The following is a 26,229-nucleotide window of genomic DNA, read 5'->3' on the forward strand; positions in this document are numbered from 1 at the left end:
ATGTGCCAAAATCACCTTTCTCTCAATGCTAACAAATCTAAACTACTACTATTATCTCCCTCAAAATCTTTCTCTGTTGATAAAAATTCTTTCCAAGTCCTTAGCCAAAACAACTCGCCGAAGTTCTTCCCTTCGCCAGACTACTCTGTGTAACTGTAGACGAACACCTCAAGTTCGACATCCATGTTCAGCAAAATATAAAGAAAACCCACCAAAAACTAGGTATGCTATACAGGAACAACCACTTCCTCTCTACTTCTACCAGGCATACTCTGGCCTCCTCTTACCTCCTTCCTTCCCTTCTGTATGGTGCCCCACTACGAACTTATCCTCTTCCATCACTTCCAAACTTGAAAGCTGTTATAACAAAATTTCTAAATTTGCCACCAAAGCCAAACATTCCGTACATCATTGTGTTACCCTCCAATCCCTCAACTGGTTAGAATTCATAAATTGCCTGGACTTCCTCCAGCTCACATAGACTAATATTTAACCAACCAAATGTCCAGCTCTAACCAACATCCTCCCCCATACACCCCAAACAGAACTCTCAGATCTGAACACCAAAACTTGATTACTATCCACAAACCTAAACATCCTGCTGGACAACTTCTCCTCTCCTTCTCCTTAGGTAAGAAATGGAACTCTCTTCCTTCCACACTAAGGACAATGTCAAATACAAACAACTTTAAAACACAGCTTTACACCTACCTCTTCTCTAAATGGAACTGTAACTGCATTCTCCCTACATAGAACTCTTTAACAAAATCACCTGGGAGGATATCCTCCTGTGTTGCTAAGCACCTTATAGCTGGCTATAACCTTCTATAGCTAATCCCATACAATCTCTCACACTCTGTAAATAGCTTTTGACTTTGACTTAACTGTGTGAATTTGTTAAAATATATCTGCACAATATTTTTCCACTATGGGCAATATTGCTCACACTTTGTATTATTTGAGATGTAGTTGTACCTTATTTTCACTGGACTGCTATCTTTACTGTAATTTGTTTCATTGAGCTTTTCTCCGTGGGCCTCCACTGAAAATGGGCTCTCTGGGCCCAGTGGACTTCCCCGGTAATCAAACTGGAAATAAATAAATAAATAAAACTGTGAAAGAATTTCACCAGTCTCCAATTCAGATGTACAGTTGGAATTACCCTTCAGAAGTTTGGCCTTTTCCACCTAAACAAGACAAGGGGAGGACCCCCCCCCCCCATGGTAAAAGACAAAGACAATCTAGGAGATGACATACAGCACAATCACAAAGGGCAGGGCGCTCCAAAGAACCCAGCCAGCACAGAAAATCACTTTGACTGACTGTGTTCTGTCCTACCTTCTTTACCTGTTCCCGTCCCAGCCAAACCTCTGGCAAGAAAATTTTCCTTCCTAAATCAGTGGAAATTCATCACCAAGGACCTCTGGGTCTTCAACATCATAGAGAAAGGGGTGCAGTATTCAGCTCAGAGACATAACATCTTTGTTGGGCATTCCAAAGCCACCAAAAGAGCAAGAAACTCACTCACACCTATCCCCAGGGAGCTACTTCACCAAGGATCCATCATCTTGTCCCTCCAGGACAAGAGTAAAAAGGCTCCTTCTATTCAAGGATATTTCTAGTCCCAAGAAAAAAAGGCACTTGGAGGCCCATCTTGGACCTCTTCGAGCTAAACAGGTTCCTAAACATCCCAAAATTCAAAATGCTTACGTTGCAGAAATTACTGCCCATGATTTTTCAGGATGCCTCCATGATCATCATAGACCAAAAGAATGCTTGCCGCCATGGCCCCATAGCAGGTAGTCACAGAAAGTACCTATGATTTGTAGAAACAGGCCCCCACTTCCAGTTCTGTGCTTTCCATTAGGACTGTCTACTGCACTCAAAAAAGATTTTACAAAATGCCTAGCTCTTCTGAAAACACATTTCATAACTCTAGGGATTCATATTTACCCCCACTTATACTGTCAAATTCATGGAAGATTCACTTTAGATCACCGTAGATTGTATTTAGAAAATTGGTCTCAATTTAAATCTTTAAACATCTCAAACTCTGCCTCAAACAAGGATATTCTTTTTGAAGCCCTCATGGGCTCTCTTCAACAGAAAACCTTTCTTCAAGACATGATTGATTTCTCAACAGGCTACCTGACAACTCTGCTTCCAAAGCAGATTGGTCACTGGAAGAGAATTCCTGAAAGTACTGTGGTACATGGTATCCTGCCTTCTCATGATTCCATTTGCAAAGCTGCACATGAGAAAACTCCAGCTGTTTCTGAAAAAAAATATTTGGAGTGCAGCACTCCTAACACCTGGAAACCTTACTGCTTTTCCTTCTCTGCCTGTAAAGGAACTCCTGTGGTGGAAGAATACCATATAAATGAACCCAGGGGCAAATTTCACTTTGTCAGATGCAGACAAGGCAGTTACCACAGACAGTTCAGGCATAGCTTGGGGAGCCCACTTCAGACCTCTGAAGGTACAGGGCATTTGATCCCCAAGGCAGAAGTTGCATAGAAATGAGGGAGAGTTGCTAGCAGTCTACCTGCTCATAAAAGCCTTTCAACAAACCTTAAGCCCAGGGTCACTGCTAATCTAGACATACAACACCACAGTTATGTGGTACATAAAATAGGGAGAACTTTGTCTTAACCTTTGTGCACCCTTGCCAGAAAAAAATTGGTGCTGATTTAAGAGAATGGTGCTAACCCTCATAATCTGTTATATTCCAGGCCAGAGCAATACCCTAGCAGACTGTTTTTTTTTTTTATTTTATTTTTTTTATTATTTATCATTTGTTAACCGGGAAAGTCCGACTTGGAACGAAGCCAATTTTCAGCGGAGGCCCGGGGAGAAAGGCTCCAGATGCATGTCTTTGTAATGTGGGAGGAAACCGGAGCACCCGGAGGAAACCCACACGAACACAGGGAGGACATGCAGACTCCACACAGAAGGCACCCTAGCCGAGAATCGAACCGGAGAACCTCTTGCTGTGAGGTGACAATGCTACCGCTGCACCACTGCGCTGTCTGAGCAGGGACTTTCTAGACCCCAACAAATGGATATTGAAAACAGAGGTGGTCTTGGATTTGACTATACAGAGGCACACAGGTCTATTGAGGGGATCCCCCTATCTCCACAACAAGCAGCTACAGAAGTTCTGCTCTAGAACACAGCACACAGGAGCTTGGAAAATAGATGCATTCTCCTTCACATGGGTAAACTGGTTCCTGTATGCCTTCCTGCCCTTACCCTGATCCCCATGGTACTGACAAAATTAGGGCAGACAGACTCAGCGCAGTCATATTGGCTTCCTTCTCCCTCCACCTGACTCTCAGTGAGGGGAAATTCTGCACCCGGCTACAGGAGAGAGATCTCAGCCAAGTCAAGGGGTCTGTCTTCCTCCACCACTTAGCCACCCTCAAGTTAACTGCTTGGAGTATTGTGTTGTGACACCTAGGAATGCATCCTATCCTGAGGACATGCTCTCCATTCTGTTGGGCACAAGAAAGCCCAATACCAGAAAATCATACCTGTCAATGTGGAAAAGATTTTCTGATTGGTGTCCCAGTAATTACACTAAACCTGCTGAAGCAGGTATTAGCTCAGTTTTACAGTACCTGTCAGGCCTCTGTAGACTAGGACTTTCCTATTCCACCATTAAGGTACATACATCTGCAATATCAACTTGCCTGCACAGTGTGCCAACTGTGTTTTTACACCCCCACATGAAACTTCTTCTAAAAGGGTTGATTCACTTGAGACCACCCTGAAGGAACCCCATTCTGGCATGGGGTCTGACTTGCATTAGAAAAACTAACCTTTCCCCACTTGAACCTGCTGCCACTGCCTCACTAAAGATGCTGACATGGAAAACCACCTGCCTTGGATCTGTTACATCAGCTAGGAGAGTTTTTGACCTACAAGCCTGTGTGTAAAGAGCATTTCATGGTCTACCACAGGGATAGGGTCACCTCCAGAACAAACCCATCCATTATGCCTAAAGTGGTATCAGAACTTGCCTTAAACCAGGCTATCCACCTAAGTCTTCTACCCAAATACACGGAACAGGGTAGAGTAAGTCCTGTACTGTCTGGATGTACACAGGCAGATCAGGTACTATCAAGACAGCAAAAAGCCCTAATAGAGCAGAGCAATTGATAGTGGCTTTCCAAGAGGATAAAGAGGGCAAACAATTGATAGTGGCTTTCCAAGAGGGTAAAGAGGGCAAACCAATCTCCAAACAAACCATCTCTCAATGGATAGTTAACTGTATTACTTTGTGTTACTCACACCATGGAAAGAATTTACTTGGACATATTAAAGCCCACTCCACCAGACATGGGGTAACTACCACTGCTTTCCTCAAGTGGAACTAAGTACACACCTGTACAAAACACCTAGGAAATGTTTCCAGGGCTAGAACAGGTTTCTTTTCTGCTATTATACAAATTCTGATTTCCTAAGGTCCTACAGATGACTCACCACCCAACTTTTCAGCTTTGGGAGTCCTCCCAATAACCTTCATCACAACATTGACTACAAAGAATATAGTACAATTGTGTCCCACTTACCATAATTGTAGATGTTCGAGTAGATCATTGTTGCAGTACATACGCTAACCCTCCAGCCCCTCATCTCCTGGTTGCAGGGGGATAGATGAGTTTTTCTGCAGATAGTACTCCATCATCCTCTCTCTCCTATGTTTTTTTCCTCCTTCCCACTTAAATCCAGACAAGCGGGAGATCATACTGTCCTAGGCATCAGACTACCCATTCAGTACTCAAAAAAGACCTGAAGATGGCTCTGATGGACACCTTTCGTATACCCTGATGTCTGGATGTCAGTCTTTGGATGTCCATCATTCAACGGATGATGTAAAGACTCTCTAAATCGGGCTAGTCGTAGACATCTGCATGGCAGGAAGACCCAAGAATCAGTACTGTAACTTTGATCTACTCTAACATTTACAATTATGGTAAGTGGGACACAACTTTCTCCCTTTTTCATCTGGCCAAGGGCAAATCACCACATTTTACCCCACACAACAGAAAAGTTCCCTAATTTATCCAAACCCGAAGGCACTGTGACCCTCAGTCTGAATGTTAGGCTTCTAATTCCTTTAAGGCATCTTTATTCTGATGTTCTACAGGTATTAAAGGAGGCTACAAAGCCTGCAACAGTAAAGTCTTACAATTATAAATCGAAGAGTTTTTCTATGTACCACAACAGAGGACTGGATCATTTCAAGCAGGGATAACCTTTCGTCCTTGTAGATTTGTGAGGTGCTCAATTCAGGTTTGGATTATATCTTGATCAGGGTGCACTTGTTAGCCATTTTAGCCTACCCACCAAATGATAACTTCTTTTTTCACATTATTAGGCCTCACAATTCCTAATAAGTGTTCTACATATCAGGTTATCCATAAAATCTGTCCTCCTCCCTCCTTGGGAACTGAGTTATATCCTTGAAAAAGTAACTTTGCCACCCTTTAAACATTGTTATGTGATAGTGTTCAATCTCGCCGTTTGTTCTTACACATGGGTTCGGAGCCGATCCTCGGCTCCGTGCCGGCCGCTTGCAAGCTCTGCATCGAGAAGAAGCTCGAGACAATCTAATACCCACAATCCCCCTCTGCCTTTACCTCAGATCTAGTTTGCCGCTGCTGCGTTCGCATCGCTGGGAGCTAGCTCGAGCATCTAAAGTTAAGATATAACTTATTTGTTATATTTTATTGGATATTTTTGTTCTTTGATAAGGATAACTTGATATACTGAGTGTTTGTGTGTTGAGTGGGTTAGATTCTCGGTACCGTTTATCTTATTAATCGGTTAGAGTTTTTCAGGGCCTACCAACCCTTCTTAGATTTAAACCGGATTTGACATTTAAATCGGATTTGACACTAATTTTTCGGATTTGACTATAATACTGGACTTGTCTCTTTATTGTAAAATGTCTGATAAGGTAAAATCAGGATTTAAGCGTTGTCAGTGTGGCCAGAAAATGTCAGTGACTGACAACCATAGTTCCTGCGTCTACTGCCTTGGCCCTCTCCACTTGCAAGAGGACTGTTCTATCTGTCACTCTTTTAGTGGGAGGGTCATGACAGATAGGCGCAGGAAACTCATGGACAGAGGTTTATTAAAACCTTCTTTTCAGGAGGCTCTGGATGCTTCTGACCAGGCATCGAAATCCTCTAAGGAATCGAAGACGTCGGAGCCCAAGTCATCGGCTCCGAGCTCTTCAGCAAAAGTTAGATCACCGGTTCCACAGACTTCGGGGCCGAGTGTTCAACTGGTATCGGTTCCTGAGCCTCGAGTCTTGGAACCGGTGATGGAGCTCCCTCCTTCCACCTTATTGAGGTCGGCTCCGTCTTCGGTTCCTTCGACCCGTTCTTCTTCCAAACTCTCCGATATCGATGTTGATCGTCTGGTGCAGAAGTTATTGGAGCATTCGGCCCTGTCCAAACTTATTTCGGTTTCCACCCAGTTGGTGTCGAAACTTGAAGGCCTCCCAGTGTCTCCATCCATTCCTCCTCCGAGACCTGTTCAGTCTTTGGAGCCGGAAGAGGTTGATCTTCTGATTGTGGAGCCCTCGGGTCCAGAACCGTCTTTTTCTCGGTCTGTTCCTCTCACCTCGACTCCGTCGGACCCGATACCTGAGTCTCGGAGCCGACGATCTGTCCTTGGTTCCGGGGCCGAGAGTCGAACCGACGTTTCGGTTCCGACTCTCCCTCGGGCCTCGGCGGATCGATTCGGCTCCGCCTCGGGTCGATGCCTTCGGTGCCTGTTTCGGGATTCTTCCCATTTCTTCGAACCGGGGATTCTTCGATGCGGGACCCGGGGCTTCGACCTAATGAGGAAGGTGTTGTCTACCCAGACAACCACATCAGTGGAAGCAACCTCTCCTCCCCATAAAGGGCCGTTATCCTCCTCTGCACCCACGGTCACATCCAAGCGTCGGGCACCAGTGTCTCAGCCACCTCTGGAGGGTGCCCCATCTTCCTCGGAGGCTTCTTCGGATGCTCCCACGAAGAAGTCCCTAGGAAAAGATTGTGTAAGAGGAGACACTTGGATTCTCCACAAGAATCCTTGACATCTGATACTGACTTAGATGAGTCAGAAGGGTCCCCTAAGTCACCTTCAGAAGATGTCTCTTTTTCGGACATATTGGAGATCCTGAAACAGAGAGGTGACTGGCAGTCCCTTCCCCCTTCTGAGGATGAGTCAGTTTTGCTGAAGGCATTTGGTGCTCGCCCTTCTTCCTCCTGGGTCACTCCGCCCTTCAACGAATTAATGGAACTAATTGCTCGAAGGGCGTGGGAGGCTCCTGACACAGTGGAACCAGTCCCAAGGAAACCCAATAAATACATCACGGCACCTCAGGACAAGACCTACTTAACAAAAGGAGTTCCAGTGGACGCTATGGTGGTGGCAGCGGCCACGAAAAAGGAGATGTCGGAGTCTTCCTCATCTGTCCATCCCCCTAATAAAGATTCTAGGATGATGGATAGGTACGGGAAGCGCATTTTTAGTTCAGTGGCTTTTTCCATGCGGTCCCTGAACTATTTGACCCATTTTACACGTCTGCAGAGGGATCTAGTCAAAGAGTTGGGAGATACCCTCCAGGGTACTACAGATGCGGCTGTCTCAGAGAAAGTGACAGCGCAACTTAATACCCTTACATCCATTGTGAACTCGTCCATGAGGCTGATTTCCTACGCAGCCGAAGGTTCGAGTAGGGCAGCAGCTTCAGCGATTGCTCTTCGCAGACAATCCTGGATGCGCTTATGTTCATTTGTGGAAGCCTTCAAGTCTTCCTTTACTAACGCCCCATTTGACGGTGCCACTCTCTTTGGCCCCAAAGTAAAGGAGACCCTTACCCGGTGTGAACAGGAGGGAAAGACTCTGTCTGCTGTCGGAGTCCGTTTTTCCACCCCAACCAGACCGTACCCCAAAGGGCAACGTGGTGGGAAAATGTGGTTTCAAAACCCCAAGGATCTTTCCCAGGCACACAGGGAGATGCCCCCTCTAGAGGCAGAGGAGGGGGCAGAGGTGGAAGACGCCGCCCTGGCGGCAGAGGGGGTCCGCAACATCAAGGTGACAGGGATACACTCCCTGGTAAACCTTTCCAGCACTCCTGAGAGGAGGCCCGACTGTCCTGCTCTGGAGGCAGTCGGGGGTCGCTTAGCTTTATACCCTCAGGCCTGGCAAAATATAACTACAGACAAGTGGGTAAAAAGCGTGGTTACCAGAGGTTACAACATACCCTTTCTATCCCATCCCATCCCAAAGAAAAGACTCCCAGATGTACCGCCCCATCTGCGAGAGCCAGCAGCTATAGAAATTTCAAAGCTGCTAGAAAAAAGTCATCCAACCAGTCCCAGCGGACCAGCAAGGATTCGGGACTTACTCAAGGTTCTTTTTAGTTCCAAAGAAAACAGGGGACTGGAGGCCCATCCTGGACCTAAGCTACCTCAATACCTTCGTCAGGAAAGAAAAGTTCCGAATGGTCATGCTTCAATCGATCCTTCCATTCTTACAGAAGGACGACTGGATGTGCTCAGTAGATCTAGAAGATGCATACTACCACATCAAAATGGCCAGGGCATCCAGAGATCATTTGCGCTTCCGGCTGGGGGCCAGTCACTTTCAATTTCGAGCCCTGCCCTTTGGTCTGACCTCAGCCCCCAGGGTCTTCACCAAATGCATGGCAGTGGTAGCGTCTCACTTGAGACGCCAAGGATTCCAGGTGTTTCCGTATCTGGACGACTGGCTCCTTTCTGCCACCACCCAGCGTCAACTATTACAGGCCAGAGACTTTACTCTTCAACTGTGTGTTCACCTAGGAATTTCCGTAAACTTCGGAAAATCCTTGCTTCAGCCATCACAAAGTATCTTGTTCATAGGAGCAGAATTAAACACACGTCAGTTAATTCTAAGACTTCCCCCAGAAAGGATACTATCACTTCAGACTCACATACGGCTTCTACTTTTGTCAAGGAAATCTCCAGCAAAACTGGTACTGAAGGTTTTGGGACTCATGTCAGCCTCTCTTATTGCAATACCCTTGGGAAGGCTGCACATGAGAGTCCTACAATGGCTACTGTTTGCACAATGGACGCTCCAACAACAACCTCTAACACACGAGATTCTTATAACGAAAACATGCAAAACACATCTAAACTGGTGGCTTCAAACGTGCAACCTTTCCAAGGGGAGACCATTTGTGCTACCCACGCCTACAGTTACGGTGACCACGGACGCTTCCCTGATAGGGTGGGGGGGCATCTTTCAGGGACAGACAGTCCAAGGCGAATGGACCAATTTGGAGTACAATCTGCACATCAATGTTCTAGAGTTGAGGGCAGTGTTTCTAGCGTTGCAACACTTTGCTCCCCTTCTTCCTCTGGGAACTATTGCAGTTCAGACGGACAACATGTCAGTAGTCTGGTACATAAGCAAGGGGGAACCAAGTCCTATCAGCTATGCAGAGAGGCCATGAGAATCTGGCAGTGGGCGGAGTCCACGGGTCGCTTTCTAATAGCAACGCACATCCCGGGGTCATCCAACGTCATAGCCGACAGGCTGAGCAGAGCAATTCTGTTACCGCACGAGTGGTCCCTAAAACAGTCAGTGGCGAAAAGGATTTTTCGCACGTGGGGCCAGCCTTCCTGCGATCTGTTTGCGTCTCCAATGAACGCCAAATGCAGGAGCTACTTTGCCCTATTACCCCCTCCAGGGGAAGTCCCCAGGGACGCACTGATTCACGATTGGCCCCCGGGACTCCTGTACGCATTTCCTCCATTCCCCCTGATATCAAAGTTTCTCCAGAAAGCCAGAAACCTACACAGGACAATAATCCTCATTGCCCCATTCTGGCCTCGTCAAATTTGGTTTCCCTTCCTGAAGACACACTGCATTCGGGGACCCTGGATTCTGGACCCAGAGCCAGATCTATTGACTCACTCATCAGGGGCTCCCCATCCCGCGCTCCTGTCCCTCCATCTAGCAGCTTGGTTGCTCCAATTCCCAACTTAGCCAGGTCTGATCTTCTTTCGCCAGCAGTTCGGAATATATTGGTGGCTTCTCATAAAGCTTCCACTACTAAAACATATTCTAGTAAATGGAAGCGATTTGTATGCTGGGCGAATACACAGCAAGTGGATCCTTTTATAGCTCCTTTGAATAAAATATTAGAGTTTTTAATGGACTTATTCCATCAGGGTGCTTCTCCTGCTACATTAAGAGTTCAATTGGCTGCCATTTCAAATTTCCATGTGGAAGAATGTGGGGCTCCTGTTATGGCCCACAGACTTTGCAAAGCCTTTTTAAAATGGGTTTTTCATATTAGACCACCAGTCAGATCTCGTACGTCACCTTGGAGTCTAAATTTGTTGTTATCTAAATTAATGTTGCCCCCCTTTGAACCAGCCTCCTCTTGCCCATTAAAATTTTTGTCCTGGAAGACTCTCTTTTTGGTAGCCATTACTTCCGCTAGGCGAGTATCTGAACTTCAGGCTCTCTCAATCAAGCACCCTTATTTGATCTTTCACTCTGATAGAGTTTCTCTTCGAACTAATTCATCCTTCCTCCCTAAAGTGTGTTCTATTAACAATATTAATCAGTCCATTGAATTACCCACCTTCTTCAAAAATCACTCCAACAAAATGAAGTATATGTTGCACAAATTAGATGTTCACAGACAACTAAGATTTTACTTGGATAGAACAAAAGATCACAGAAAAACTGATCAACTTTTTGTGGCCTTTGCTGATAGCAGGAAAGGACTAGCGGTTACCAAAAGAACTCTTTCTAAGTGGCTAACGGATTGTATAATCTATGTCTATGATTCCTCAAATCTAACTCTCTTACACAAACCCAAAGGACATTCCACAAGGTCAGTGTCTACATCTCTGGCTCATGCAGCCCGCCTACCACTAGACGCTATTTGTGCGGCTGCTACTTGGTCTAAGCCACATACATTCATTTCTCATTATAAGGTAGACAAGGCTTCTAGGGACAGGGCAACCTTTGGTTCCACTGTGCTCAAGAACGCCCTTCCGTGAGTTCCTCAGGAACAAGGAGCTAGGGACGCTACCCATGTGTAAGAACAAACGGCGAGATTGAACACTATCACATATAGAAGTTATGTCCTTACCATAACGTTCCATGTGGAGTGTTCATCTCGCCTTTGTTCTTACATTCCCACCCTCCCCCCCTTAAGAAGAACGTTCTTTTGATGCCTGGCCGGGAGCATTCTGCTTCTGCTTTGCAGATGTTGTGTACATAGTTGGCATATATATATATATATATATATATATATATATATATATATATATATATATATATATATATATGTCTATGTGTCTTTTTATATATAGTCATATATAGACTCTTAGTTCTGTGCATATGTGATGTAAGCATGAATGTGCTCTCTCTAGAGACTGGTTTGCTTGCAAACTAGATCTGAGGTAAAGGCAGAGGGGGATTGTGGGTATTAGATTGTCTCGAGCTTCTTCTCGATGCAGAGCTTGCAAGCGGCCGGCACGGAGCCGAGGATCGGCTCCGAACCCATGTGTAAGAACAAAGGCGAAATGAACACTCCACATGGAACGTTATGGTAAGGACATAACTTCTATTTTCTGTATCTCTAAAATTCTGACCTTGGAAAATAATATTACTACTAGTCTTAGCTCCTGAAACAAAGGGTTTCTGAATTACAAACTGTTGTCTTTTCCCATTTTTTCTTAGCTTTCATTGACACTTGAAGACCCTCTTGACAAACCATTCATTTATGTTTAAAGTGGTTACTAAAATGTCGCTGAATCAATCTGTCCACCTCCCTGCAAGTTTTTCTAGGCTTCAGAATAAATAGCAAAGATTGTTTACTGGATGCACACAGAAAATTAAAATTTTGTTTGTTTAAGACTAAAAACATTAGAAAGCCTGGTCAAATTAATTTCCTTCGGAAGAAAAAAGCAAAGACTTCCACCCTCTAAATGGATCATATCTAGATGAATTTCCATGGCAAATTCGTACAAGGTCACATCAAAGCACATTCTATTAGAATTGTGGTTTCTTCTGGTGCCTTTTCAGGGGTCTTGACTCCAGCACCATCTTAGGAGCAGCTGTCTGGTGTTCCTTTCATACCATTATCAGGCATTGCAAAATAGATGCCTAATCTAGAACCATAACAGGTTTTGCCAGAATCATTCCTTGAGCGTTACTGGACTCCAGTTCTATCTCCCAAACCTCTACCCTGTCTGACTAAAAGCTTTGGTAATGGTCACATTAGTTAACATTACTACAGCAGTGGTCTAATGATGAATATGGTACAGTTACGCTATGACTTGGCATAGCAGTGGATTTCGAATAGAGCACTGTTGCAGTGTGTGCACTGTCCCACCATCCCCCTTATTTGTTTTAATTATCTTTAGTTATTTTATTTCTCTCTCTTTGATAACTGGATTGGTGAACAGGTTTAAAGACCCTTTCCAATCAGTAACTAAGCACTGGTGTGTGCAACAAAGTATTAGTATAAAATGTAGTAGTACAAATCTATACACAGAGCAAGTAATGATTTGAATGCATATTGATTAATGAACAATGAAAAAGTGAATTGTTTTAGTAAAGAAGCTTGCTAAAAGCAGGCATAGACAACATACTTAACCATTATCCATAAAACATTTACATGCAGACTTGTTAAGGAGATGTTTAAAAAGAGTCATTTTGAAATCAACAGGAGTTTCAATAACCCCAAAGTTTGTGGTGGATTATTCCACAGGGCTCATCCAAGTTTTGGAAAGACCCTTTCCCCGATAACTGTTTTAAAAGACTGTCTATACAGGGGAGATGAGGCCAGGCTGGGAATTTTGTCAGGCAGTAGTTTGGTTGTGTAATGGGGGGGGGGGGTCTTTTTAGATGGGCATTATCATTCTTTTAATAGTTTAAATATTAGGCAGTCGGGTAAATAGATGGATTTTCAGTTACTGGGAACCAGTTTAGCTTCTGCAGAGGTCAGAGAATATGGGAGTCAGAGCAAGACTACGTATTTTGTTTTCAGTGGTCTGTAGTCTGCGTTTTAGGAAGAACAGAATGCCAGAAGAGGCAGAAGGCAGACCACATTCAAGTTTAGGAAGAAGAACATTTTAGCCAGTACCATTCTAGCTATTGGAGATAAAAGGTGGCAAATTCTGCAGAATATTTTAATTTGGGAAAGGACATTAACAGTATTATCTGTGTGGGTAGAGAACATAAGAGAACAGTCAAGGGCAAGACCTAAGTATTTGTTTGCAGTAACATAGGATATGATGATGTTTTGGTTGGTGATAGCATTTGTGTTGGGTTCGAAACCTGGCTGGGGCACAACTGAACAGCAGCAGTATCTGTGCAGAAGCCTGGCAGTCTGCTTCCTTATTATGTCATGAAAACCTTATGGGATCTAACCATAGGGTCGCCATGAGCTGATTTCAACTCGGGTCAGTTGCTCGCTTGCTAGCTAGCTAGTTTTTGTGATGGGATGAGAGTGGCACAAGTGTTTTAAGCTCAAACTTTTTTTTATTTGAGGCCCAATGGTAAGTACTGGAGGACAGTTGAAGCTAGGATTGCAACCTAATAGGACATTTATTTGCTTGAAGTAGGAGAATTCATCTGTATACGTAATAATGTGAAATGAGAGAAGTTTATCAGAGAGGTCATTTATGAATAAGAAGAGTAGGGGGCCTAAACCTGAATCTTGAAGGGACCCCTAGTGTTGTGTAGCAAGTGTGGTAGATGATTGAATGAAATTGGAATGTTCTATTCTCAAGACAACTTTGGAACCAGTTAAGTGTTTTGACCAAAGTTAAGTTTATTAAGCTTAAGATGGTGATTAGCAGTTTCAAATGCCATAGTCATATCTATAAATATACAATCAGTAAATGAGGTCCTTGTTGATGTTACAGTAGATAGAGTTGGTATCAGAATTCAGAGTGGTTGTTGCGCTGAATGCACTTCTGAAGTCTTGCTGTTTGTCTGAAAGAAGACCATAGCTATTTCTATGTTTAAGTAGTTTGTAAAGATGTTTTTCTGAACTTTTAGCCAGAGGACAGAGAGTAGAGAGAGACCAAAAGTCTTTATGGATGGTGATGGAATGTTGTAAAGTTGGAGGAGCTATACCTATAGTAAGGGATAAGTTGTAGCTGTAAGTCTTCTCTTCTTCTTTCGGCTTTTTCCCAGTTAGGGGTCGCCACAGCGGATCACTTGTCTGCTCATGATTGTCAGTGGAGTTTTTACTGTGTTGAGTTGCCAGCTCGGCGCCCAACCTTCTACAGAAGGCACACACACGCACGCACGCACTCACACCTAAGGCCAATTTAGAGTGTCCAATCCACCTACAGCATGTCTTTGGGATGTGGGAGGAAACTGGAGCACTGGGAGGAAACCCATGCGACCACAGGGAGGACATGCAGACTCCGCACAGAAGGCACACCAGCCAAGGATCGAACCGGAGAACCTCTTGCTGTGAGGCGGCAACGCTAGCCGCTGCACCACTGTGGCCGCCCCCAGCTGTAAGTAAGAGGTTTACGTTTTGTCAGCAGTTTTACTAAGAAAAGTAGGGCGAAGCTTTGCTTTGAGGATGATTGTTAAAATATTTTTCATTAGTTTGTCTCTTTTTAAAAAAGATTTTCTTAAAGTGGAATGCGAGTAGAGTGAGACTTTAGGAAGATTATTTAGTGAAGTGGAATTAAAAATACTGAAAGAATTTGTGATGTCCATGATAAAGGAGAGCAGGAAGGATTCATAATCTTCTGCAAAGTTACTACTGTTAGTTGTTCTAGTATAGAGGAAGGGTGAGAGGTGTTAGAGATGTGTTCAAATGTTTGTTTTCTGGCACATGGCACCATTGTAACGATTTCTTGAAATATAATGCATATAGATGTTAAGCAAAAAAAACGTATGCAGTTTTAGTAGATTTGCAAATCATTTTTTAACATTTGATTCTCTGTTTTCTGAATTGCAATAGTTACTCCGGGTTCTCTTTCTTGTGTTCATAATGACTTTTTTCCCCTGCTGTAGGTAAAACGATATCAGTGCACATTTGAAGGATGCCCTCGTACTTATAGCACAGCTGGTAATCTACGCACTCATCAAAAGACGCACCGTGGCGAGTATACATTTGTCTGCAACCAAGAGGGATGCGGAAAAGCATTTCTTACTTCTTATAGTCTCAAAATACATGTCCGTGTTCACACAAAGGAGAAGCCTTTTGAGTGTGATGTAACAGGCTGTGAAAAAGCATTTAATACACTGTATAGGTAAATTTCTTGCGTTTTAAATTTCACATAGCTTCTTTTATTTAACAATGTACCTGGAACCCAACTTCAAGGTATGTGTGGCACATAAAATTGTGTATTGCAGCATTCATTGTGTTCCAGATGTTTGAAGATTATAAATTGTTGATGAAAAATCCTGCTGATAAATATGGGGCTCGCCGGATTGGGAGCTACAAACGCTTGGCTAACAGAATGTTTTGGATAGTAACATCTCTTCATTCTTTGCTGTGATGTTGCAAGGTAAATAATATCAAATGTATACCAACTTGCATATCATACTTTGGACTGACCATTGTCTGATTGGTTTGAAATGGAAAGCACTAGATGATGAAAAGTTGTACATTAATGTATTCATATTGTTTTACAAAGTATGCAAGTGTTTAAACTATTGAGCTCTTGCTGTACTATTTGATGCATGTTTACCAGGTTTGTGAGATGATTTTCTGTTTTTGGCTGAACTGGCAGGTTGTTGGTTATTTTAAATCCCTGCATGTTGGCTTTAGGATTTTGAAAATATAATTCTGTTGGTCCAACTGCTTTTTTTTTCCTTAGGGTTCACATCATTTGGGACTAACTGACAAAACCAATACTGTTCATTTGTTTTTTTTTCCAGACTCTGTTAATTTCTTTTCATTTTCTAAACAATTAACATTGTTTTTGTTTTCATACGTTATGCTGTTAACAGAAAATTCCCAGAGGTGAGGATACACAAGGAATTAGGAGAAAATTGTTAAAAATGCTGTAGTGGTGACAGTTACCCCACTTGACGGTAATGGTGTAACCTAAAGGTCCGTGGCTTCATCTTTACTTCTGTAGGCTTGCTGGGGTCAAAGTAGTAGATTTGACTCCTGATTTTAATAGTCAAACCAGTGGAGTCATCCATCCTTTTATTTTTAAACATTTGGTGTAGAAGAGCACTTTATTCTTCAGATGTCATAGCCATATAGCTCATAGTGGCATCCTCGGTCTTGATCAAGGGCATATTCACTTCTTTTTTCCCCCTTAATTGTCACATTATCGGGATGTTTGGCAAGCAGGCAGTGCAAGAAAATGCATACCTTTGTTGCCAGAAGGAAAACCTACATTCTCAGCACAGTAATTAGTATCTTTTTTTTTTTGAGGAGAAAGGCAAAATGACCTTTCTCAACATACACAAAATTGGGTTGTCTAAAAATGGATCTGTTATGCAAACCACCTGCCTCCTTTGTTTTCAGTAAGGTTTTGATTGGCAGTACCTTTTCCTTCAATTGCATTTGAGGTCTGTTAGACATATTTCCTTCAAAGTCTTTAATCCAAAAGCTGTTGCTAAAGATAAGTGGTGAAAGACGAGCATTATTCTGGTTGGTCTTTGGTGGTCAATGCAGTCATGTTTAATGTTTCTAATGCAGATGTCAGTGGGTCAGCCTTTCTCCCACCATCTTCATATCCACTTATTAACACAACAGGAAGGTAGATTTCAAAAAAATGAGTGCTGTGTCCCTCGACTGTAATCATGAAACTGAGGTAATCCAGAGGGTTTGAGTGGAAGTCTGGTAGCCCACCTGTGACCCAGGGGTGACAGGGCTAACAGAGTATAAAGTATTACTCCAGATAAAGTCACTTTAGCTAGCAGATCTAGGAGACTCTCTCTCGGATACCCTCGCCTGTGGAAGGAGTAAAGACACCTTGTTGAAGTTTCCAGTAGTTTGTTCAGTTAAGTAGGTAGGTGGACGTATGTTCTTGTTGTTAACTGAATAAACTGCTGGAATCTTCAACAGTGTGTCTTTATTCCTCCCACAGGGAGGGTATCCGAGAGAGAGTCTCTGAGATCTGTTGGCTAAAGTGATTTTATCTGGACTAGTTTTTTATACTCTGTTTCCACTGTAATCGTGTCAGGTCGCTGATTCTGTTTCTGAGGAGAGTGTTTCTTCTGATAGTCCATTAAAAGAATATTCTTCTGTTTTTGAAGCCATATCCAGAATAAACCAGTTGTTTTAGGAGAAACATCATGATATCCCACTGTCCGTGGAAAAAAATATTATTCTATCAGTCAAGTTTCCTGAACCCGTCCCCTGTTCCTCTTGTTCTTCTAGAATTGGTGGACGTCTTTATTGCAGCTGTAACTTGCCTAACAATCAGTTTAAGAAAGCAGAAAGATTGTAAAAAGTTCCTCAATCGTAAACATTTTTATTTTCCAGTCTGAGATCTGACCCTGCAGTGACTTCTTTGGTAAATCCTACTGCTGCTAAACAGTATGGTAAACGTTAATCCCTCCCTTCTGTTAAGGATGGGAAATCCTTTGATAGCTTTGGGGAAAAAGTGTATACTTCTGCCACACTTATTTTTAGAATGCTTAATTGGCCCTCATTAAAATTTATGCTTGCTCCTTTTGAGAATGAGGAACATTATAGCCACTTTTCCCCTCTTCAGAGGAAAAATCTGTGATTTAATTTTATTGCATACTTTCTAAAACAATATGAGTATATTAATGCACAACTTTTCATCATCTTGTGCTTACGTGAGGATGTTAAGGCTAACATTTTGAACTATCCCTTAAATGTAGAAGTGTTTTATTGAGCCATCAGCTGCAGAGGTTTTGAGAAAGTGTGATGAGAATGGGAAAGTGATTCAGGGAGTTATTCAGACTTTTTAACCTTCCTTTTCCAAGTTTGTTAATGTTTTTCACCTACCTCTGCAACCTTTTTATTAAAAAAAAAAAAAAAAAAAAAAGGCAGACACTGCAAGCTTCTGGCAGGCACTCATTCAAAAGACCTGAGGGCTGGAGGGGGTGCCTGGAAAGAAAGAGCCCTCCAGAAACAAGGACAGAAAAGCAAGTCTGAAAAACTAGCTGCTGAGTGCCCTCCACCCAGTAAGACCTTTAAATCATCTAAAAAATATCTGTCCATTTTTGTCTTTGGCATTCGATAATCTCAGATAAATGGGTTCTGACAGTGATTCATCAGAAATGCAGATGGTAGTAGGAATCCCTCCCTCCATTTCAGGGGATTCCATCTCATCTGCCAGATCAAATGCTTTTTCCTCTCCCATCATTAAGCATCTGCCTTCTTAGGGAGTGATAGAAGTTGTCAAACATTCTCTGATAGGGAAAGATTTTTATTCACAGCTGTTTTTAGACCAAAAAAAAGAAAGCTTCATGCTGACCACTCTTAAATCTTTCCTTTCTAAACCAGTTTGTGAAAGTTCAAACCTCCGAATCCTATCTATCCCTTTACATCCTTTTAGCTCTCATTCCCGGACTAAGATTTTATTTTAGTAAAATTTAGATTTGAGAGATGCTGACCACATTCCTGTAGCACCAGATTTCAAACATTTCTCAAGGTTTTCTGTGTTTGGAACAAACACTGTTTTGCCCTTTGGGCTTTCTGTTGCCCTCAGTGTTTTCACAAAGGGCCTAACTCCAGGTATAGTCTTTTTTGCAGGACTCTGGGATAAAAAATTCCACTACCTAGATGATTGCTTATCCAGGCTTCATCACCCCAGACCCTATTTCTGCACCTCAACTTCACCCTCACCACTCCTGGAATTGGGTATCATGGTCAGTTTCCTTCGGCCTACTCAGGGCCCAATTTTCTTGGGGTGTGGACCAGGCTCAAACAGGCAGGCCTTCCTGTCCCAAGAGAAGGTCCAGATGCCTCATAACTTCCAGTCCCAGTTGCATCTCTGGGCCTACTCATCAATTGAGATTCTCAGGGCACTAGGTTACATACCAGCAGCCATCCCTATACAGTGGTACCTGAAAAATATGTGGTCAAAACACCTCTCTCTCATACCTTGTCTCAAGAGGGAGATCCTTTGGTGGGTGGCACGAGTGAACCTCAGTCCAGGTCTGCTGTTCAAGGTCTTTCTAGACATAATCCACAAGTGGGGTACACCACAGATTATTTACCTCCAAGAGCAGCAAACAACATCCTGTTTTCTGCATAAGGATTCTTTGCTCCTAGACTTGGAGAACAGATGCTTTGTCTTTCTAGTGGACAGGAAGACTTCTTTATACATTTCCTCCATTTCTTCTACTACCGAATGTCTTACTAAAAATCCAAAAAGAAAAAAAAAACAAGGATTGTTTTACTGACTCTCTTGGCCAAGGCAGCATTAGATCCCCCTTCTCAATCTCTTAGCCAGGGGCAATCACCACAATCTACCCCACAAAGTGGACTTGATCTCACAGCAGAAGGGCTCATTGCTTCATCCCAGCCTATCAACTGTCAAGCCTAAAACTGTGGGAAAGGATTCTGATCCCTTCTAGAAACCAATTTTCTGAGTACGTGCTTTGCATTTTTCAAAACACAAGACAGCTCAGATTTTACCTGGACAAGTCTATTTGCAAATCAGACAAGCTGTTTGTTTCTTTCATGGAGTCTAAGCCAGGCAAGACCGTATCAAACAGGGTACTACTTGCTAGGTTTCTAGTTCGATATTTTTTTTTCACTTAGCATGGCAAATCCTTGCCCTGTTTTCAAAAGGCTTGTTCCACTAGAGCAGCTTTTTATTCTTTATCTTTCTACAAGTGGGTAGATGTCCAGAATAATCCTGGAAGAAGCAACCTGGTTGTCAGTACACATTTTCACTAAGCACTACAGAGTAGATGCCCTCTCCAAATCTAGGATGGTGTTTGCTGGTTCAGATCTTTTTGGAGTCTGTCTCAATATTTTCTCACCTCATCTGATCAGTTATTCATTTCTTATGAAGGTAGGAAAGGACAAACCTGTGCCAAACCAGATCTCCTTATGGTTGTCATATGCTGTTATTATACCCTTTGTTGAGTTTTATTCCTGAGCTCTTTCTGCTGGTGATTGTGTGAGATTGCAGCTGCACACCACACCAGTGAATTATTGCAGAAAAAAATCCGGCCAGGATATTAATGTCTACCTTTGGCTGACTCATAATTGTGGTATGAATGTCTGCATGAATGATGCTTCTGTTTGAACATCTGCTATGTCATTGTTTATCTTTGCAGTGGCAGTTTCCCATTATCATTCGCACTGCCAGGTTTTGGTACTCCAGATTCCTTGGACTTGGTCAATGTCTTAAAATTCTAAACAGTCTTCACTTTGGTAGGTTCATAGGTAGATACTAGGCTATGGGCCCTGGGGCCTATACAAGCCCAGCCAAAAAGGTACCCTGGCTTTTGCAACCTAAGAAAATTATTTTCCTGTGCCACTGTCAAGCAGAGCCAAAGAGGTGATCCCCGGGGTGAATTTCCTATTTCCCATCCAATCATCAAGATTTTTCTTGAAGAGTGCTAATGAGGAGCTTTGTTTGATATAGATAGGTAGTTTATTCCAGAGTATGGGAAGTCTCTGGGACAGGAATCTATCCCTATGGCATGTTCTCTTTATTGTGGTGACAAGGTTTAGGTCCCTAGAGCGCGTGTAGCTTGGAGGGATTGGGATTTCTTTAAGTGGAGCATGTCCAACAGCTCTGGGTTTGACATAGCTTTGTATGTTAGGCAGAGATCACCTCAGAGTAGGCGATATGCGACGGAGTAAAGATGGAGTTTTTTGAGATGGTCTGCGTAGGGCATCTGTTTGAGGCCGGTAATCCTCTTTGTGAGGTATTTCTGCGGCCTTTCCAGTTGTTGATGTCTTATGAGGTACATACCAAAAGGGGCGTTGTACTCTATAATGGGTCTAATGAGTGATGAGTAGAGGGAAACAATGACCTCTTTTTTTCTGGATGAGAAACCTTTTGTGATGAGGTGTGCCTCGTAGAAGGATTTCCTGACTACTGTGGCGGTGTGATTATCAAAGGAGAGACTACTGTCCACCTGTGTCCCAAGGTCTCTTATCACACTTTCAGTGTTAAGTATACTACCGCCTGTGTTGTAGTTCATGGGTACAGAGTTTTTACCAAAGGGGATGACGATGCACTTATTGGCATTGAGCTTGAGGCCATGGCTTTGACACCAGTCATCTGTCTCAGCGAGGCATAATTAAGATGTCCACATCGTTAGGAGTTTCGATTATGGCTCCTAGTTTGCAGTCATCTGCAAACTTCATTAGCCAAAGACCTTCTGTGTTAGCCTGTACTTCAGAGAAGTAGATACCAAACGGGAGAGGACCCAGGACTGAACCCTGTGGTACTCCACTTGTCAGTGGTCTGAAGTCGGAGTTGGAGTCTGCTACTTTCACAGTGTGGGTTCTGTCAGTGAGCCAGTTGGCAACCCATCTTGTGACATAGGGATTTATACCTAGTTTAGTGAGTTTATCTACATTTCCAGAGTGGGGGATGGTGTTGAAAGCCTTGGCAAGATCTAGATAGACTGTGTGAACCACCTTACCCTTGTGTACGGCTTTGGTGACTGCTTCAAAGAAGTCTATCAGGTTTAGGAGACATGATCTGCCTTTTACAAACCCGAACTGGGTGGGGTCCAGAGTTTGGAGATTACCAATGTCTTTCTTTATAAGTTCCATGATGATACGTTTTCATGGCCTTGCAGACCAGGCTTGTCAGGCTAATGGGGCGGTAGTTCCCGCGGTCTGTGGTGGCTCCCCCCTTGTGGAGTGGGATAACCATTGCTGTGCGCTATTCAGCAGGCACAAAGCCTGAGGTGAGGCTATGATTGAACATGGTACTTAGGTGGGGTGCCAGTTCGTTCTGTAGTTCGTGTAGAACGCAGCCTGGGATGTTGTCCGGTCCCATGGATGCTGTGTTCTTGGCTTTGGAGAGTGTGGTTTTTACCTGTGCAGCCGTGATTACAGGAACTTTGCGTTCTTCTGGTATAGAGATGGGCTTTTTAGGGGGTGAGAGGGGGGTAAAGTTAGCACTGAACCTATCTGCCAGGATGTTGGCAATATCAGTTGGGTCTGTATATTTAGTGCCATTGTGCTGTAACTCAGAGCAGATCTGAGTGTTGCTATTGAGATTCTTGACATAGCTGTAGAATGCTTTGTGGTTGTCTTTAGAATCAGTGGTGATTTTGTTTTCATAACTAGCTTTGGAGGATTTTATCAGGGATCACAGCTTTTTACTGAGGCTGACCAGGGAGCTCCTCCACTCATGGGATTTTACTCTCTTTTGCAACAGTTTCTTCCTTCTGTTGTACAGTTTGTTTATGGCAGGGGACCACCAGATTGGCTTCCTTTTTTTTGGAGGATAGCGTCTTGGTTCTGTTTGGGATAGCACGATCCATGCACTCATGTAAGTGCTTATAAAGTGCAATTATGTAGGATTCAGTAGTCGTAACTGTATTGTCCATCTCCATGGGTGTCATGAAGTTCGCCACTTCTGTCTTAAGAAGCATGAAGTTGGCTTTGGAGAAATTTTTTACCATGGTTTCCTTAATGGGGGGTGGGGGCAGGATGTGGATATCTAGGGTAATTAGCTTATGGTCGGATCGGAACAATGAGGCGTTGGCTTCAGGTGTGGAACACCGGTCACTCTTGTTGGTAATGACTAGATCTATATATTGTTGCCCCTGGTGGGGGTGTGCATAAATTGATCCAGGGCATTGGAGTTTATGAATTCCAGAAAGCGTTGAGCGAAGGAGTTGGTACATGAGTAGTTTTCCCAGTTAATGGTGGGGTAGTTGAAATCGCCCATTATTAGGGTGTTTGGTTGAACCCTAATATTTTCCAGTGCATCAAGAAAAGAGGAGTGGGAATCCTGGGACATGCTGGTTGATCTGTAGCAAGCTACAATTTGGATTGCAGTTTTGCCCAGAGTTAGTTGCACTTGGATAACCTTGGCTGCATTATGCTGAGCAACTAGCCTGGAGGTGTGGATATCCTTAATGAATATGGACACACCTCTGCCTTTGGTGTTCCGGTCCAGGTTACATGGCCGAAAAGTGTGGTATGAGTTATAGCCTGGTAGTGCAGGGGTGCTCTCTGGAGCTTTGAACCAGGTCTCAGTCACTGCACAGATATCAATGTTCTCCATTTTAAGGAGTACTTCGAGTGAGTGCATTTTGAGATTTAGACTTCTAGCATTGAGTAGCATCACCCTCAGTTTTTGCTTGCCTGTTCTGTTACGGTGGTGAATTTGTCATTTGAACCTTGCCTAAAAAAGGCACTATAGGGGCGGCAAGAACCTTAGCCAGTATCCGGAATCCCAGGGGTGACAGGTGCAGGCCATCTCTGGCAAAGCATTGTGGTCTGTCGACCATGTCATCCCAGGCATATACTGGATCCCATTAGAATGTCACCAGAAGCTTAGCCAATTGTTGAAGTCAATCATTTTGTCCTTGTACTGCAGCATCATTCTGGGTGATGGCAGAATGCTACTCAGGGCTAGGGTCATACCTGCCTGGGCTACAAGATCGGAGAGCTCTTCTATGTCTCTTTTCATGTACTTCAGAGAGGTACATCTCAGGTCATTCACACCAACATGGACAATGACAGAGTCATATTTGTACTTGTTGTGGAATGACATGAGTGCGTGGGTTATGTGACGAATCCTGGCACCCGACAGGCAGCTGACAGTTACCTTCTTGTTTAGCCTGGTGAGTGGGACATCAGTGTGCCTGACTATAGAGTCACCTATGACTAGTGTGTTGGGTACGTTGTTTTGCCTTATTGGCTGTGGTTGAGTGGCACACTGAGTCTGTGGGCTGTGTGTCATTTGGGTTGTGTTGGGGGATGGAGGTTGCTTGCGTTTCTGCTTTGGAGGTCTCTTGCTTAGACAGATTATTATTGAGAGCCTCGGCAAATGTTTTTGTGTTACTATGTGTGGATTTTGGTGGTGTAGATTTAGTGAGACTATGTGATGAGTGTGGTGTGGTGTGGTGCAAGTGTTTACCTTCTCCTCTTGACTGTCAAGTTCAGTCTTGATTGTAGAGAGCTTTACCTCCAGTTTGGCTAGATAAGTGCATCTCTCACAGGTTGTAGTATTGGGTGGTAGAAGGAGAGGGTTGTCTGTGTACATGAGGCATTTTCTACATTGCCCCAAGATGCCCAGATTCATCAGATAGACAGGAGAGAACACTGGGAGCTGACCCTTGGACATGCCTGATTTTCCTCTGGATAAGTGAGGAAAGTGAGTACAAGAGCTGTTTTTCTCTAAGCAAGTGAGGAAAGTAAGTACCAAAACTGTTTTCCTCTAGGTAATGAGGAAGGTTGAGTGCTGTAGTAATTAGTAGGTTATTTAGTGCTTACAAGTTCTGAACAAGTACTGATCACGAATAAGCAAATTCAAGTGCTAAAATGAATCTGTATCCGGACTAAACTAGTTACAAGAAAGGAGGGGAAGTACAAATGCAGGCTTTTAAATCAGAAAGTTGAGAGAGATGGAAAAACTGCCCAAACGGCCAGTAACTACAGTTTCTGGGTTAGAACCACTCCTTATGTGGTAGATAGGCTACCTAGTGCTTACCACTCCCACTGATAAGCTAGAAGGCTTCCCTCCAACACAGAAAGCTTAGGGGGGCTCAGAAGTTTACATACAGTCCTGGATACAGCAAATCTGAATCTGGACTACACTAGTTACAAAGTTATATATATATATATATATATATATATATATATATATATATATATATATATATATACACACACACACACACACACACACACACACACACACACACACACACACACACACACACACAAACACACACAGAAAAGTAGTTAAAACAGCAGTAAAAATTCAAATGTAGTGCAGGCTAGCACACTTGAGTATGTAGCAATGTTAGACCAAACAGTTTAAAAAAAATGCAATTAAATTAAAAATGACTAAAAACAAGTGCAGAAGGATTCTATTAGGTAGAATGAGGTAGAGTTGGGACTGGGGGGAGTGTCCCAGATCAAATCTACAGTGGGGGCGGGTAACTGCAAAAGCCTCCAAATTTAAACAACAAGACAGGAATAGGGAGGTTGGGTATGGGAAAACCAACACCTTCAGCAGAGATCTGAAAAACTATACAGTGAAGCAAAAATAACAGTGCACAACGCTGAAGTCAGCCAACAATGATATAAAATTAGTCGAACAACAATTACCAGTACACAACTCTAAAGTGCCAGAAAAATATTCTCAGCTCTGTATATCTCCAGATAGTTTGAAGAGCACTCTGTCAGGACAAAGGAATATGATATGCAGGCTGTTACTAAGAGGGTCTAATTTTATGCAAGTAATCCTTGAGATAATCCAATAACACACAGGATGTAAAACCAGTTATACCAACTTAAGACACAGAGAAATAGGGGTGGGAGGAAAAACAGCTTCAGAAGTAGTGCTATCAAGAGCCTTTCTCAGCATGTTTTTTATTTCACTTAAATAGAAATAAGTTGAGATTGTAATTACCCATGGTTCTGAAATGGTTTTCTTTTTTGACGTTAGTACATGATATTGTTTTATAGGTTAAAAGCACATCAGAGACTGCACACCGGGAAGACCTTCAACTGTGATTCTGAAGGATGCAGTAAGTACTTCACCACTCTCAGTGACCTAAGGAAGCACATCCGAACTCACACAGGAGAAAAGCCATTCAGGTAATTGAACGTTTTGCACATTTGTGTATGCGTTTGATTGCTTGTTGCTCCTTTGCGCGGTACATATCATTTTCTTTGCAAATCTTCACGTAGTAGTGAATTAGATGAAACAGACTGATGGAATATTTGGTGTGGCTGCAGATTGCTTGGCCTGCCTAATCTATTTCCCTGCATCATGAGCAAATTGCAGAGTTTATTTAAACAGAAACTTATTTGACACAGTTTAATCAGAAACTGCACAGTTTGCAAATTATTTGTAGTTAGATTACTAATGTTACTCTTCTACTTAAATGAAAATATAGGGGAACATTGTTCATACATTCATAGACTGTTACTAGGCTAATGACCCAAGGGGCCTTTCTAAGCCTAGACGAGTTTTCCTGAAATAATAATGATGTCCTGCATCAAAATAGGAGATTGAGGACCAGGTATTTATAAGCTGCCTCTGTCCATAAGGGACATGAATGCCAGGTCCGGTGTAAATT

General features: G+C 43.1%; 1 protein-coding gene across 2 annotated transcripts in view; it reads left to right on the top strand.

The window, feature by feature from the left end:
- The window catches only part of MTF1 (metal regulatory transcription factor 1), a gene marked incomplete at its 5' end in the record, with an annotated part of 172,966 nt that overhangs the window by 13,738 nt on the left and 132,999 nt on the right, over positions 1-26,229 (top strand). For both annotated transcript variants that reach the window (XM_044083572.1, XM_044083581.1), the window contains 2 exon segments: positions 15,061-15,299; positions 25,613-25,744. In XM_044083572.1, coding sequence (XP_043939507.1) covers positions 15,061-15,299; positions 25,613-25,744 — 371 coding nt within the window.

Source organism: Protopterus annectens, chromosome 1.part1, assembly GCF_019279795.1.
Source record: "Protopterus annectens isolate FY-2018-M chromosome 1.part1, PAN1.0, whole genome shotgun sequence".
Taxonomy (NCBI): Eukaryota; Metazoa; Chordata; order Ceratodontiformes; family Protopteridae; genus Protopterus; species Protopterus annectens.